General features: G+C 40.5%; 1 protein-coding gene across 2 annotated transcripts in view; it reads right to left on the reverse strand.

The window, feature by feature from the left end:
• The window catches only part of abat (4-aminobutyrate aminotransferase), a 31,626-nt gene extending 17,779 nt beyond the window's left edge, over positions 1 to 13,847 (reverse strand). The window contains exons 1-4 of one of the 2 annotated variants that reach the window (XM_061846023.1): positions 13,590 to 13,847; positions 6,248 to 6,384; positions 1,010 to 1,107; positions 868 to 897 (exon numbers count right to left, since the gene is read on the reverse strand). In XM_061846023.1, coding sequence (XP_061702007.1) covers positions 868 to 897; positions 1,010 to 1,107; positions 6,248 to 6,317 — 198 coding nt within the window. In that variant the 5' untranslated portion in view covers positions 6,318 to 6,384; positions 13,590 to 13,847. Of the gene's footprint in view, positions 1 to 867; positions 898 to 1,009; positions 1,108 to 6,247; positions 7,142 to 13,589 lie in introns of those variants that run through there. The other variant, XM_061846024.1, reaches the window with a different exon arrangement.
• Between the last annotated feature and the right edge of the window lie 1,451 nt (positions 13,848 to 15,298).

Genomic DNA, 15,298 nt, shown 5'->3' on the forward strand with positions numbered 1-15,298 from the left:
TAGCATGCTCGGATGCAATGTGCAGTGCCACGTTAAAGCACACTGACACTCCCTTAGCACACACTGTGAATGGGAAAGATGAGGCCTCCAGACACTTTGCAAAGGGCAGTGTGAAAAGGCCTTTAGTCTCCACTCTAATTCATCCAAAAGTGTTCTATAGGGTTTGGTATGGATCAACCTGATTGGCCTGCACAGAGTCCTGACCTCAACCCAAGAGAACACCTTTATATTGCTTTTGAGTGGATGGTGAGCTAAGCCTTCTCATCCAACATCAGTCTGTGACCTTACAAATATGCTCCTGAAAAAATGGGCCAAAAAAATTCTATAACTTCACTCCAAAACATTGTTCTTTCCCCAAGACTTTAAGCTGTTATACCTGCAAAGGGTAGACATGTATCATTTTAAACTCCATGGTTTTAGAATGGAACGTCACTTAAAATCATACTTGTATATGAGTCAAAGACGGAGAGTGAATACTTTTGGCAATATCGAGTATGTTTGGGCTATTAGAGAGGGTAGCAAAAGAGCCGCCTTATCTCACATAAAAAAAAAAAAAAAATCCAGACCCAGCTACAATTTTGCAAAAACCTCCTTTGAAATCACCCAAATGTATACGAGAAAATGTGTTCTGGTTTGCCAAAACCAAGGTTGAACCTTTTAGCCATAATTCAAAAAGGTATACGATGTTTGGTGCAAAAACAACAATGCTCAATCTGGCATTTAAACAGGGAGGTTTTATTTTTTTTTCCCACTGTACATGACTCGACAAACTGATGTGCACTAAAATGCATTTTCCAAATGTAGCAACCATTTTCATTTTAGTCATGCTTGACCAAAACACACATACATGAGGACACCTCAATTTACCTGAATATCTCCCAGTTGTTTTGTCAGCGCCTAAAGATAGAGATTAGCATTCATTATAGTAATATTATTTTATATTATAAATACATGATATACTGTACTAGTATTTATCTAGTGGTTGCAATTTTACATGTGTGTGTCATACCTGTGATCTTGGTCCAGGGATTTCAGTTTTCATGGAGGGTCCATCATAATCCAAGTTCACCTGGGTCTTGGTTGCCACTTTGCTTGCATATCGGCATCCTGAAAAATAACAATACGCAATTTCAAAAACTGATAATACCTGAAGGGGTAAAAAATTTTCAAAGCATTTGAACAAACTTTTATCCTGACAAAAAAACCTTGGACAGTCCTCTTTTCCAAATGTGAAAACATATTATGAGGCACAGTCAAAAACTAAAGAGCTCAAATGAATTTGACCCACTAAGATTTTTTATTCACAAAAATGTTAATGGTTTGTATTTTTACTTGTGTTCTACTTGTGGGAAGGTTTAATGTATCAAAAAGTTTTGTTTCAAAGTGTCATACAGTGAAGAAAGTATATGAGTATTTGAACACCCTGTTATATTGCAAGTTCTCCCACTTAGAAATCATGGAGGGGTCTGAAATTTGTATCATAAGTGCATTTCTACTGTGAGAGAGATTATCTAAAAAGAAAAATCAAGAAATCACAGTGTATGATTTTTGTGAACAATTTATTTGTGTAATACAGGTGCAAATAAGTATTTGAACATCTGAGAAAACCAATGTTAACATTTGGTACAGTAGCCTTTGTTTGCAATTACAGAGGTCAAACGTTTCCTGTAGTTGTTCACTAGGTTTGCACACACTGCAGAAGCGATTTTGGCCCACTCCTCCACACAGGTCTTTTCTAGATCAGACAGGTTTCTGGGTTGTCGCTGAGAAACGCATCGTTTCAGCTCCCTCCAAAGATTTTCTATTGGGTTTAGGTCTGGAGACTGGCTAGGCCATGCCAAGACCTTGATTTGCTTCTTATGGAGCCACTCCTTGGGTTTCCTGGCTGTGTGCTTTGGGTCATTGTCATGTTGAAAGACCCAGCCACGACCCATCGTCAATGCTCTGACTCAGGGAAAGAGGTTGTTCCCCAAAATCTCACAATACATGGCCACGGTCATCCTCTCCTTAATACAGTGCTGTCGTCCTGTCCCATGTGCAGAAAAACACCCCCAAAGTATGATGCTACCACCCCCGTGCTTCACAGTAGGGATGGAACTCATCACTCCTCTTCCTCCAAACACGGTTAGTGAAATTATGATCAAAAAGTTCCGTTTTGGTCTCACCACAAAACCATCTCCCATGACTCTTCTGTATCATCCAAATGGTCATTGGCAAATTTAAGACGGGCCTTGATGTGCTGGTTGAAGCAAGGGAACCTTCTGTGCCATGCAGTGGACCTTTTTTCACTAAGCTGCTTGGCAATTTCTCCATAGCCCTTTCCAACCGTGTGGAGTTGTACAATTTGTCTCTTGTGTCTTTGGACAGCTCTTTGGTCTTGGCTATGTTACAAGTACGAGTCTTACTGATTGTATGGGGTGGACAGGTGTCTTTATGCAGCTAACGACCTCACACAGGTGCATCTGATTCAGGATAATGGTTGGAGTGGAAGTGGAATTTTAAAGGCTTTAAAGACTAACAGGTCTTTGAGGGTCAGAATTCAAATTGCTAGACAGGTGTTCAAATACTTATTTGCAGCTGTATCACACAAATAAATTGCTAAAAAAAATCATACATTGTGATTTCTGGATTTTTCTATTTAGATTATCTCTCTCACAGTGGACTTCCACCTACGATGAAAATTTCAGACCCCTCCACACTTTCTAAGTGGGGGAACATGCAATATGTCAGGGTGTTCAAATACTCATTTTCTTCACTGTAAGTGCTTAAGAATGTATATATATATATATATATATATATATATATATATATATATATATAAAGATGCAGAGTTGGACTAAAAACAGAAGGTCATCATTATTTATTTGTATATATATATATATATATATATATATATATAATATATATATATATATAAAGATGCAGAGTTGGACTAAAAACAGAAGGTCATCATTATTTATTTGTATATATATATATATATATATATATATATATATATATATATATATATACATACATACAGCCAGACAGACAGAGAGACAGACAGACAGACAGACAGGCAGATAGACAGATAGATAGATAGATAGATAGATAGATAGATAGATAGATAGATAGATAGATAGATAGATAGATAGATAGATAGATAGATAGATAGATAGATAGATAGATATAGATAGATAGATAGATAGATAGATAGATAGATAGATAGATAGATAGACACACACTATATAAAATATAATTTTCAGAATGTCCTGTCAGTAAAATTTTCATTTAAATGATCCTTTGAAAACTGCCCAACTGAAAATGAAAACTTAAACGTCCTCTAATTTAATGTAAAGATCTTTGCAACAGAGAGAATTGTCCAATAGACACAGTACAGACTCGACGTGTGGTACAACACGAGCAGAGCAAAGAGCAGAGCAAAGAGACGAGAAAGGCTAAACAATGGGAAAAAGCACACCAGCATTAGCCATCTACCCATCCATTTTCTGAGCTGCTTATCCTCACAAGTCTTGCGGGAGTGCCAGACCCAATCCCAGCTGTCAATGGGTAGGAAGCGGGGGCCCTGAACTGGTTGCCAGCCAATCACAGGGCACATAGAGACAGACAACAGTCACTCTCACAATCACACCTAGGGGCAATTTAGTGTCTCCAATCAATGTTGCATGTTTTTTTGGGATGTTGGTGGAAACTGGAGTGCCTGGAGAAAACTCACGCAGGCATGGGGAGAACATGCAGACTCCACACAGCCGGGAACGGCTGGGATTTGAATCCCGCTCCTCAGAACCGTGAGGCCGACACTCTACACCTGCGCCACCGGGCCCCTTACACCAGCATTATGTTGTCATTAAATCCAACATTGTGCGCACACACTGGATTTGGAATGAGGTCAGAGCATTTTGCACATATAGCACACTCGTAGCATATTTTGGAAAAATATAACACCCGGTGGACTAATTCAGTGCAACATCTAGAGCAGCTGAAGTACCTAAATAGCGAGCAGCGCTAGTGGCAGACTTTCAAGTTAGTTATCCTGCAAACTATCAACAAATTCTGCACAGGCTTGAAATTCCAATTGCAAATTTTGTTACCTGCCCCGTTACGACAGCAACAACAAATAAAAAAGCGTAGATGAGAATGAAGGGTTTAGATGTTGGTTCAAATGCACGTCAAATAATAGCCAGGGTTCTAGTTTAATTATGGAAAGTATTGGAAAAATATGGAACTTGATTTAATAAATTTCCACGCCTGTAAAATTATGGAAAATTTAAACTGTTGTAGAGAAAATTATTCATAACTGTTACCACTGCAAAATTCAGCAACATTTTCAAAATAAAACTTGCAAATATCTTAAAATTTTTTTTAAATAAAATGTTGATCGGCCCTTTTTTTTATTTGCTCGGAAGCTCATTTCCAATGATTTGTGAGAGTACATTGTATTATACCAGGAGGATGATTTTGAATTGCTAAGAAAATACCATGGGTGTCCATTAACAGATGGTAATAAACAGGGGTTGCTACTTTTTGATTGCCCCCCAAATTATTCAGAAATTCCATGAGGATGATGTCAGTTTAGTTTTACTAATGTGAATAATAACAGACCTTCTGTTTTTAGTCCAACTCTGCATCTTTTTATTGTGGATTAACTACGCTTTTTATCGTATGCTTTTATTATATTGCACCAGGAGTGAAGTGCCATTCAGACAGATGACCTGTCTAGTTTCCACTACGTTGTGTAAGTAAGCTCACCATGTCATTGTGCACAAGGGAGGTGAAATTATCTTCTTAAAGTTGCAAGGTCAAAAGTAGGATTTACATGACCAGGATGTTTGAGGGTAACCAATGATCAGCAACATAAAGAAAAAAAAATGATAACTGATCATCAATCCGATTACAACATGGAGCAATGTATCTATTTAAATGACTTATTCATTTAGTGTATATGCTTGTCCACTGTGGCGGCACAGTAACACAGGCGTAGAGTGTTGGCCTCACTGTTCTGAGGACTGGGGTTCAAATCCTGGCCCTCCCCTGTGTGGAGTTTGCATGTTCTCCCTGTGCCTGTGTGTTTTTTTTCTGGGTACTCGGGTTTCCTCCTACATCCCAAAACCATGCATTAATTGAAGACTCTAAAAGGTCAAAGATTTTTCAATGGAACCCAAACCAATGAAAACAAGTTTTTAGATTAATCTTTGACCGTCGGATCATTTTACATATGTTCTGTAACCGCAAAACTGCCCTCTACACATTGTTTATCTTTGCTGTCCTTCATTCTCCACAGATGAGTCAAACATTGCAAAGATTACATAACCTTCACAACCTCTTTCATGGTATCCACTCTATGGTTTGCCAATTTCAGGGTCACTTGATTCAAATATAGTATGACTTAAAATAGAAAGATCTAATTTATTTGCTGCCCAATGAATTTATTGAAATATTTAGACATTCAAAATGTCAAAACTAGGTAAATATTTTATTATATTAGGATTTTTTTGGTTTCCTGACTTCACAAAAATACACATTTATTATCCATCCATCCATTTTCTTTGCCACTTATCCTCCCAAGGGTCATGGGGAGTGCTGGAGCCTATCCCAGCTGTCAATGGGCAGGCGGCAGGGTACACCCTGAACTGGTTGCCAACCAATCGCAGTGCACATAGAGACAAACAGCCGCACTCACAAACACACCTAGGGGCAATTTAGAGTGTCCAATTAATGTTGCATGTTTTTGGGCTGTGGGAGGAAACCTGAGGGCCCCGAGAAAACCCACCCAGGCACGGGGAGAACATGCAAACTCCACACAGGTTGGTCCGGGATTGAACCCAGGACCTCAGAACAGCTGATCCACTGTGCCGCCCAAATTTATAATTATTATTCAAATAGAATAAAGTATGCCTACTATACAATATTTCCTTTCAAAATTGCATTGTTTTTTTTCATTGATTGGGGTGGAAGAAATCACAGGTTTCGGCTGACTAGTTTAAACACCCACTTATGTTATCAAATGTAATATTTTTTCAAATAGGGTTAAAAATGTGATATAAATACCATTACTTGGGATTTTGTTCTCATTCACCAAATGAAATTGTTTTACAGGGTAAAGTTCTTGATGTGCACATGTAGTAAATGTTGTGAAATGGCTGAAAATAGCTTATAATGATGGATTAAAAAAAGCAGAGGAGGACTTCTGCAAAGAAGTTGCATACAGGTACATAGGTATTTCTTTAACCATCAACAATCATTTTACCTGAAAGACTGAGGTGCAGGCTTTTGTGGCAGGACAGCAAAAGATGACGGCTGATCACAGAGGATGCCATGACGGGAGTCAGACAGAATTTGAGGGAGGGAGCAGCTGCCCTTTTCTATCCTCAACAACTAGGTCACCTGGGGTTGGGACAAGGAGGGAGAGAGAGGGAAGCGCATGAGCAAATAGGGATTAAATATGGCAAAATATTAACAATATTTAATTCAATAAATAACTTGACTGATGTGACAGTGCATGCTTAACATGTGAGCATGTGAAGAGTAACTGACAACAGCACATGCTTCCAAAACAATTAACAGCATTTCCACAGGAAAACAAACAGTGCTGTTTTTAAGTAAACCTAGAAAGGAACAGTAAAAACTCTCACCTCTGCAAGTAGAGCTGCTATCACAAAAAAAGGAAACAAAAGAGAAAAAGCTAGCTCCATCAGACACCATTTCAAGCAGATCATGGATGGCAGTCATAGGATGTATTTTAAACAATTTCCCAATAAGCCCCTTATAGCATTAACTTGTCATACATTTGGGACTCTACATTTTCCCTAACATGTATTTGACTTGATTTGTGTTGTATTAATAACTTTGAGCCATCTGCAAGAGTTTCATAGATTTGTTTATCATGTGTGGAGCCCCAAGTGCATCTAAGTACAGGGATCTGCACTGTCACACTGATGAGAAGAACAAGGAAAGTTGATTCCCTTTCTAAATTCTAATAAAGCAAAGCTAATTTATTTATATGGCGCACTTCATACACAAGGTGACTCAATGTGGTTTACATTAATAAAAACATTTGAATACAAAGAACTAAAACATTTTATAAAACCAAGCAAAAAAAAAAAAGAGTCTCAGCTCTCTTGTTTTCCACTTCACTGTGATACAAAATGGGGAAAAGTCCCTTTCTGCTTTGACACAGTGGACAACCCGATTATCCCACACATCACACAGCCGGTTACTTGGCAACACCTCATGAACTGGATGAAACTGGTTTACTGAGTGTTACACAAGAGTGCATCTATATGCTATGGAGAAGCGATGTTTTGGTGTGTAGCACAGGAGAAAGAAAGCTGCAAGAAAAGACAATATCAGTCACATGAAACTTCATTTCTTTGGTTCCTTTTAAAACAAAAGGTACAAGGCTCAAATCTCAAACTACAAATCACAGAAAGCAACGTGATCCGAAAAAATCAGTAAGAAAAGAAAAAAGTTTGCTTTCACACTTCAGGTTGTTTCAAATTTAGGTACTGATTTAGCTCATTTCACATATTCATTGTGTGACTTTGTGCTAATGTGAAAAGGTGGTCTGGGGAAAGGCATTTCAAGTTTAAACTGGAATAATCTGGAAATATAAGGTGAAAGATTAAACCACATCAAGATTAACTGATTGAATATTGGCACCGGGAGTTGGAAGTCAAGGTGGAGTCCAGTTCTGTGTTCATTCCGGATGTTTGAGGTGTTCTTTAACCAAAGGCTTCTCATTTTCTTTTAACCTAAAATTACAGTTCAGATGTTAAACTTGAGGCAGCACGGTGTATCAGCTGGTAAAGCGTTGGTCTCACAGTTCTGAGGTCCTGGGTTCAATCCCGGACCCGCCTCTGTAGAGTTTGCATGTTCTCCCCGTGCCTGCGTGGATTTTCTCAGGTTTCCTCCCACATCCCAAAAACATGCAACACTCATTGGACACTCTAAATTACCCCTAGGTGTGATTGTGCGTGTGGCTGTTTGTCTCCATGTGCCCTGCGATTGACTGGCAACCAGTTCAGGGTGTACCCTGCCTCCTACTCATTGACAGCTGGGATAGGCTCCAGCACTCCCCGCGACCCAGTTGAGGATAAGTGGCAAAAGAAAATGGATGGATGTTAAACTTGAGCAAATGAGCTATCTTATCCAAAACTTCTACTGTCCACACTTGTTGGAAATGGAAAACAAATCTCGTGGAGATAAAATAACATCACAGGAATTCAGGTCACTAAGTCAACTCACATTGATCAAATTTCACGTCAGAGAGACGTGTCCCAGTCAGTGGTGGAAAGCATTGAAGCAAAAATACTTTTTTCTTTTTTTTTACTGTACTAAGTACTAAACTGGATTTTTCAGGTATTTGTTCTCTATTTTAGGATCCTTTTATTCAAATGAAGTTTCACTTTTACTCCCAACATTTGAAACATAATTTCTTCTCCTTACTTTGCCAAAAAGGTTCTTGGGTTACTTTTACAGCCTTTCTGTTGGGGTTGCACGACTTCAGATTTTGCTAAGAAAATAGGGGTAGCAGTGACGTGGAGAAATGTGAACATGGGTACCATAAATGGGATGCCAACAGATTTAGAGAAGAAAAGTATTCTCCATCCAAGGCAATATTTAAAGGGGAATATATATATATATATATATATATATATATATATATATATATATATATATATATATATATAATATATATATATATCCTCAACTGGGTCGCGGGGAGTGCTGGAGCCTATCCCAGCTGTCAATGAGTAGGAGGCAGGGTACACCCTGAACTGGTTGCCAGTCAATCGCAGGGCACATAGAGATAAACAGCCGCACTCACAATCACACCTAGGGGCAATTTAGAGTGTTCAAAATTAATGTTGCATATTTTTGGCAGCTGGAAAGTGTTGGCCTCACAGTTCTGAGGTAATTGTTTTTTGGAGCCAAAGAAAACAATTACAGGTCATCACAGAGCTCCAATCTATACATCTTATTACTACCAACTAGGCCAGAAATCTGGGGCTAGTGATGGACACAGACCTAAATTTGGAAAAACACATCAAAGCTATAATGAAGAACAGTTAGAAAGATGGAGCACTGGAAAGGAGCGGAATGAAGATTAGCCGAAGTAAAAAAGAATATATGTGTGTGAACGAGAGGGGCAGAAGAGGAAGAGTGAAGCTCCAGGGAGAAGAGATAGCGAGGGTGGACAACTTCATATACTTAGGGTCAACAATGCAGAGCAATGGAGAATGTGGTAACGAAGTGAAGAAATGGGCACAAGCGGGGTGGAACAGCTAGAACCTTATTACTACCAACTTGGCCAGAAATCTGGGGCTAATGATGGACAAAGACCTTAATTTGTAAAAACACATCAAAGCTATAACGAAGTCTGTCTACTATCATTTTCAGAACATATGGCCATGATGTTCGCAGATGATATTGTGATCTGCAGTGAAAGAATAAAACGGACGGAGGAAGAGTTAGAAAGATGGAGCACTGGAAAGGAGCGGAATGAAGATTAGCCGAAGTAAAACAGAATATATGTGCGTGAATGAGAGGGGCATAGGGGAAAAGTGAAGCTCCAGGGAGAAAAGATAGGAAGGGTGGATGACTTAAAATACTTGGGGTCAACAATACAGAGCAATGGTGAGTGTGGTAAGGAAGGGAAGAAATGGGTACAAGTGGGATGGAACAGTTGGTGGAAGGTGTCTGGTGTTCTATGTGACAGAGGAGTATCCGCCAGGATGAAGGGCAAAGTTTATAAAACAGTGGTGAGGCCGGCCATGATGTACAGATTAGAGACTGTGGCTCTGAAGAAACAACAGGAAGCAGAACTGGAAGCAGCAGAAAGGAAGATGCTGTGGTTCTCGCTTGGAGTGAGCAGGTTAGATAGAGGAACAGCCAAAGTTGGATGTTTTGGAGACAAGGTAAGAGAAAGCAGACTTAGATGGTGTGGACATGTTCAGAGACGAGAGAGTGAGTATATTGGTGGAAGGGTGCTGAGGATGGAGCTGCCAGGCAAAAGAACCAGAGGAAGACCAAAGAAAAGGTTGATGGATGTTGTGAGGGAGGACATGAGGACAGTGGGTGTTAGAGAGGAGGAAGCACAAGATAGGCTGAGATGGAAAAAGATTACACGCTGTGGTGACCCCTAACAGGACAAGCCGAAAGAAGAAGAAGAAGAAGAAGAAGAAGGAGAAGAAGAAGAAGAAGAAGAAGAAGAAGAAGAAGAAGAATTGACATCTCAGCAGGACCTGGAAAAACTATTCCAGGCATACATTTTCAGTGGGCTTGATTACTGTAACACCATGTTTCCAGGTCTACCCAAAAAAATCAATTAGACAACTACAGCTCATTTGGAACTCTGCTCCTCGAGACCCAAAAAGTGGACCACATCAGTCGAACTCTGAGGTCTTTACAGTGGCTGCCTATCTGTCAGAGGATAGACTTCAAGTTTTGATGTTAGTCTATTTAGCACTCTGTCTCGGTCTTGGACCATAATACATCTGTGATCTCTTGACCCAGTATGAACCCTCCAGACCCCTCAGCTCATCTGGACCTGTTTTTTATTAGTTCCCAGAGTCAGAACCAGACATGGAGAAGCTGAATTCAGCTTCAATGCCCCACAAGTTTGGAACAAACTCCCAGAAAGCTTTAAATCAGCGGAAACTGTGTATTTAAATCCAGGTTGAAGACACCTGTTCTCAGCTACTTTTTAATAAATCTTACTTTTATAGATTTCATAATATTGTAACTTGTGATTTTATATGATTTTATCTATTGTTCTTATCTATTTGTTGTGTTAATATTAAATCATGTTTTTGTTTATGTTATGGTGTCTTTGTAAAGCACTTTGAATCACGCTGTTGTTGAGTTGTGCGATACAAATAAATTTGCCTTGCCTTGCCTGACCACAAGCACAGCAGTGAGCTGCGTGGACTTTTTTTCGGCACTCCGGTCTCCTCCCACATACCAAAAACATGTTCAGGGTCAATCCCGGCCCTGCCTGTGTGTGTGTGTGAGTGGAGTTCTCTGCGTGCCTACGTGAGTTTTCTCCGGCCACTCTGGTTTCCTCCAACATCCCCAAAACATGCAACATTAATTGGAAACTCTAACTTGCCCCTAGGTGTGATTGTGAGTGTGACTGTTGTCTGTCTCTGTGTGCCCTGTGATTGGCTGGCAACCAGTTCAGGGTGCATCCTGCCTCCTGCCCATTGACAGCTGGGATAGGCCCCAGCACCCCCTTGATCCTCGTGAGGATAAGCAGCTCGGAAAATGGATGGATGGATCTAATAAATAAAAGGTTACAGAGAGGCTCTCAAATTTCACTGCAGTTCCTTATGATGCATTCATTAATTAACTCAATTCATTATTGTGAGTGCGGTTCAGTGACATGGAAAGTGATGGAGTCTAGAGGCATTCGCTGTCACCCAAATTATATTAGCCTCTGAAGACGCATTCTTCAGGCCATCCCACCCCAGAAGTTTGTGCATAAAAGAAAATGCAAAAAGTCAGGTAGCAACAGCGGGGCAGGTGAATCGTAAACAGAAAGTCAGGATACATAAAAGCGAAGATTGTCACTGCAAAAAAAAAAAAACCTTTCATTGCAAATTTATTAATTTTAACAGTTTTTTTTTTGCTCCTGTTAGATTATATATATCTTGGTCTTCTTTTTTATTGCAATTCAAAATATTTTATTTAATAGTTTATAGTTATCTTTTTGGCACAAATCTTGCTCTGTATGTAAATATTGGTAGAATACAATTTACTCTTGAACTTTGTACTGTAATGCAGTTGGTGGCACAAGGGGAAAAGCAGTAGTCACAGTGCTGACGTTCATAGTTTTCATTTTTCAAGGAAAAGGATTAATAAATGTCTGGAACTTGGGGAGGGTGTACATTATTCACATACTTAATGTTATTGACAGGAACCTAGACAGTAATTAGACTGAAGAGTTACTTGCTAAGAGATGGACCACTCTTCCACTTCCAAAAGTGTACCACACTCAAACATTGCAAAGAACAAATTTCACTTCATTTATCTGGTAACCAATCCATCCATCCATTCGCAAAAAGATTTATTCTGGTTAGGGTCATGGGGCGTCGAAGCCTATCCCAGCAGACCTATGAAGAAAGGCAGACCATACTACGAAGACTGCACCAGGTCCCCAGTCAGTTGGAACGCACATACAGACCCAGTCAAACATTCACAGGGGCACATAGAAACACACAGCCATTCACAGTCACATTCACATCTAATGACAATTTAGAGTTTCCAATGAATACATGTTTTTGGGATGTGGGAAGAAACTGGAGACCTGGAGAAAACCACGCAGGCATGGGGAATGCAAAAAACACACACAGGTGGGTCCAGGATTTTTAACCCAAGTCCTGAGAACTGCAAAGCAGATGCTTTCACCATTTGTTCACCGTGCTGCCACAAACCTAATCCTGCTAAATTTATTTTGTTTCACAAGTTACTCAGCTACGGCAAGCGACATAACCTGCCAATGCCAACCTACAAGTAAAAACATTACCCCAAATGGATGACAAATTTGTACATTGTCAACATTTATATCTGCATGGAGACATTCCAATAAATTTGCTGTTTTAAGTTACCAATCCATCAATTTAAAAACAGATCATTCTACAGTAGATCAAGTTAGGATACAAAATTGTACTAGGAACTCAGGATTATAGAGTACATAGTACTATGTACATACATACATAGTTTATTGCTCTGTGCCAATCAAATGAGATGGCTGTCCTGTGACCTGAAAGTGCATTGACAAGTGGACTGTTGTGTAACTCTGGTCCCAGTGTGATGTTACCAAACAACAGAGCTGGGAGACTGTTGCCTCTTAATGGGTTAACGAGGATGGCAAGGTGTTTGATCTAAAACTGTAGCAATAGTCTATCATGTAATAAAGGTAAATCTATAAATATATTGTAAATAGGGAATGACTTGGCATGTGCCTGGGTGAAGAAACATTAATAAATAAGCCTCATTTTTTTCTTTATGCCTTTTTCTGAAAGTAGTTACATCATTTATGAAATATGTCCAGACCTTATAATCAATAACCCATAATCGTTTCATTTCAAATTGTGATTTATGTCCTTCAATTGAAAATCCAGTTCCAATTACAAGATGCAGAACGGATGCAGAATTTAGGAGGCATAAGCACTTACACTCATAACGCTCAACTGCAGGTGAAATATCCTACTCAACTATGCACCCAAAGGTTTATTGCCTTTATGACCGAACCTATCAAGTGTGTGATAATTAACGCCTTTACAACTTGTTTTCGAGTGGTGTGTGCGTGCGCTTTTTTTTTTAACTGCTCCTTGTGGTCCTCAAAATCTGGTTCCAACTGGATCTGACTGGCAAACTCATGGGGTGGTATGAATGAGTAGAGAATCTCATCGGTGAATTGCCAAGCGTCTTCTAATAGGTTACGTGATCCTGCAGGCTGCACTCCATCAGCTGCACTCCTGGCACGGACGCTGCAGTCACCTGCTCACTTTCTACTCGATCGGAGGCATGACACACGATACAGCACGTCGCAGAGCCATCGGGGCATGCACGGTTCGATCACTTACCGCCGATCGGACGACTGGAGCAGGAATGAGTCTGCTGCCGCGGGTTAGTTAGGCTAGACTGCAGCGGCAGTCTAGTCAGCCACCGCGCTGGTGGCTCCACGCAGGCAGGAGGGGCTTCTTCCCTCTCGTCCTGTGGTTCCGTTATGGTGATGGAGCTGACAAACTTGTGACTCTCCCCTACCAACCGCCTTGGAGAAAACACTTGTGCCCTCCAACGCCTATTCAAATGTGGCTTGACTGCTTCACATGGTGCCCAGATACGTTTGCCACATAACGAGTTGCTTCCGAGGAGAGACGCATATGATTGGCTGCTTTCCCACTTTGCACTTTCCATCAATTCTGCCCCGCTACTGGTCAATATATTCCAAAACACCTTTTCTGTTCAAACCCCAAAATGTGAATTACATAATGTGCTGCTGAACTCAGGAGCGGAAACGACTTATTGAACGTTTCAAATGGTCTGATACGGCAACACTGTTCTCTGTTTGAACTAGAATGAGAGAAGCCAGCATGTGCATATTAAAGACAAAGTGCTCCTGACGTACTAATGGACTGGATGTCCATTAATATAATGTAACTAATGCAATTAGGACACGAATCGGAGGACGAAAGATAGGATTTTAGATATTAGTATTCAAGGTACCCCCCCCCCAAAAAAAAACCCAAAACAAAACAAACAAAAAAAAACAGTTAACCCATTTAATGTATTACCTTTCATATAAATGTATTTGGAAAGAAAAAAACATGTCCAAGGTCCATTTTGGATATTTTTAGAACTCATGAAATAGCGGAATGGTTTACTGCTGGCAAAATGCATAGTTAATCTGTATACAGAGGTGTTGCTGTATCAGAAGTCTTTGTAGTGTTATAGTACTGTTATGTTTGCTTTCAAAATCAATTTTATGAATCCAATCCTTCCTCTTTTGCTGTGGCTCACCATGCTTTTGTCAAAGACTGTTCCCAAAAACTGTTATGCTCCTCTTTTATGAATGTGGAAATGAAATCGTGGTAAAATGTACAAAACTGCCCCCCCTTGAAGCCGTTACCGTATCGTGGTGTGGAGGGGCTTGTGTATTCCCAGTGATCCTAGGAGCTAAGTTGTCTGGGGCTTCACGCCCATGTCAGCGTCACTCAGGGTCACCCGTGTCAAATAGGTCCTAAGGAGAGACCAGACAAAGCACAGCAAAAATACCCCTATGATGAAAAATAGAAATGGATTTATGTTTCCCTTTCCCAGATGCGAGTCACCAGGGCCCCACCTCTCAAGTCAGGCCTTGAGGTGTGGCTCGACGGCGAGCATCTGATAGCCGGGTCTGCACCCATAGGGCCTGGCCCGGAAAAGCTCTAAAGGATAATCTGGGTCCCCTTTCCCATGGGCTCACCACCTGTGGGAGGAGCCATAGGTGTCAAGTGCAGTGTGAGCTGGGCTGTGGCAGGGACCTTGGCAATCCGATCCCCGACTACAGAAGCTAGCTCTAGGGATGTGGAATGTCACCTTTCTGGCAGGGAAGGAGCCTGAGCTGGTGTGTGAGGTCGGGAAGTTCTGGCTAGATAGAGTCGGGCTCAATGTATTGTGAGGGTCTTCTGTGAATGTCTGGCATCATCCCTGTCAGAAGGGGCTTCAAGTCTCACCTCCGACATAGCTTTGCTTGTGTTTCGCGGGAGGTGGGGGAGATTGAGTCTGAGTGGACCATGTTCCGTGCTTCCAT

This window comes from Syngnathoides biaculeatus, chromosome 16 (assembly GCF_019802595.1).
Source record: "Syngnathoides biaculeatus isolate LvHL_M chromosome 16, ASM1980259v1, whole genome shotgun sequence".
In the NCBI taxonomy this organism is placed as follows: Eukaryota; Metazoa; Chordata; class Actinopteri; order Syngnathiformes; family Syngnathidae; genus Syngnathoides; species Syngnathoides biaculeatus.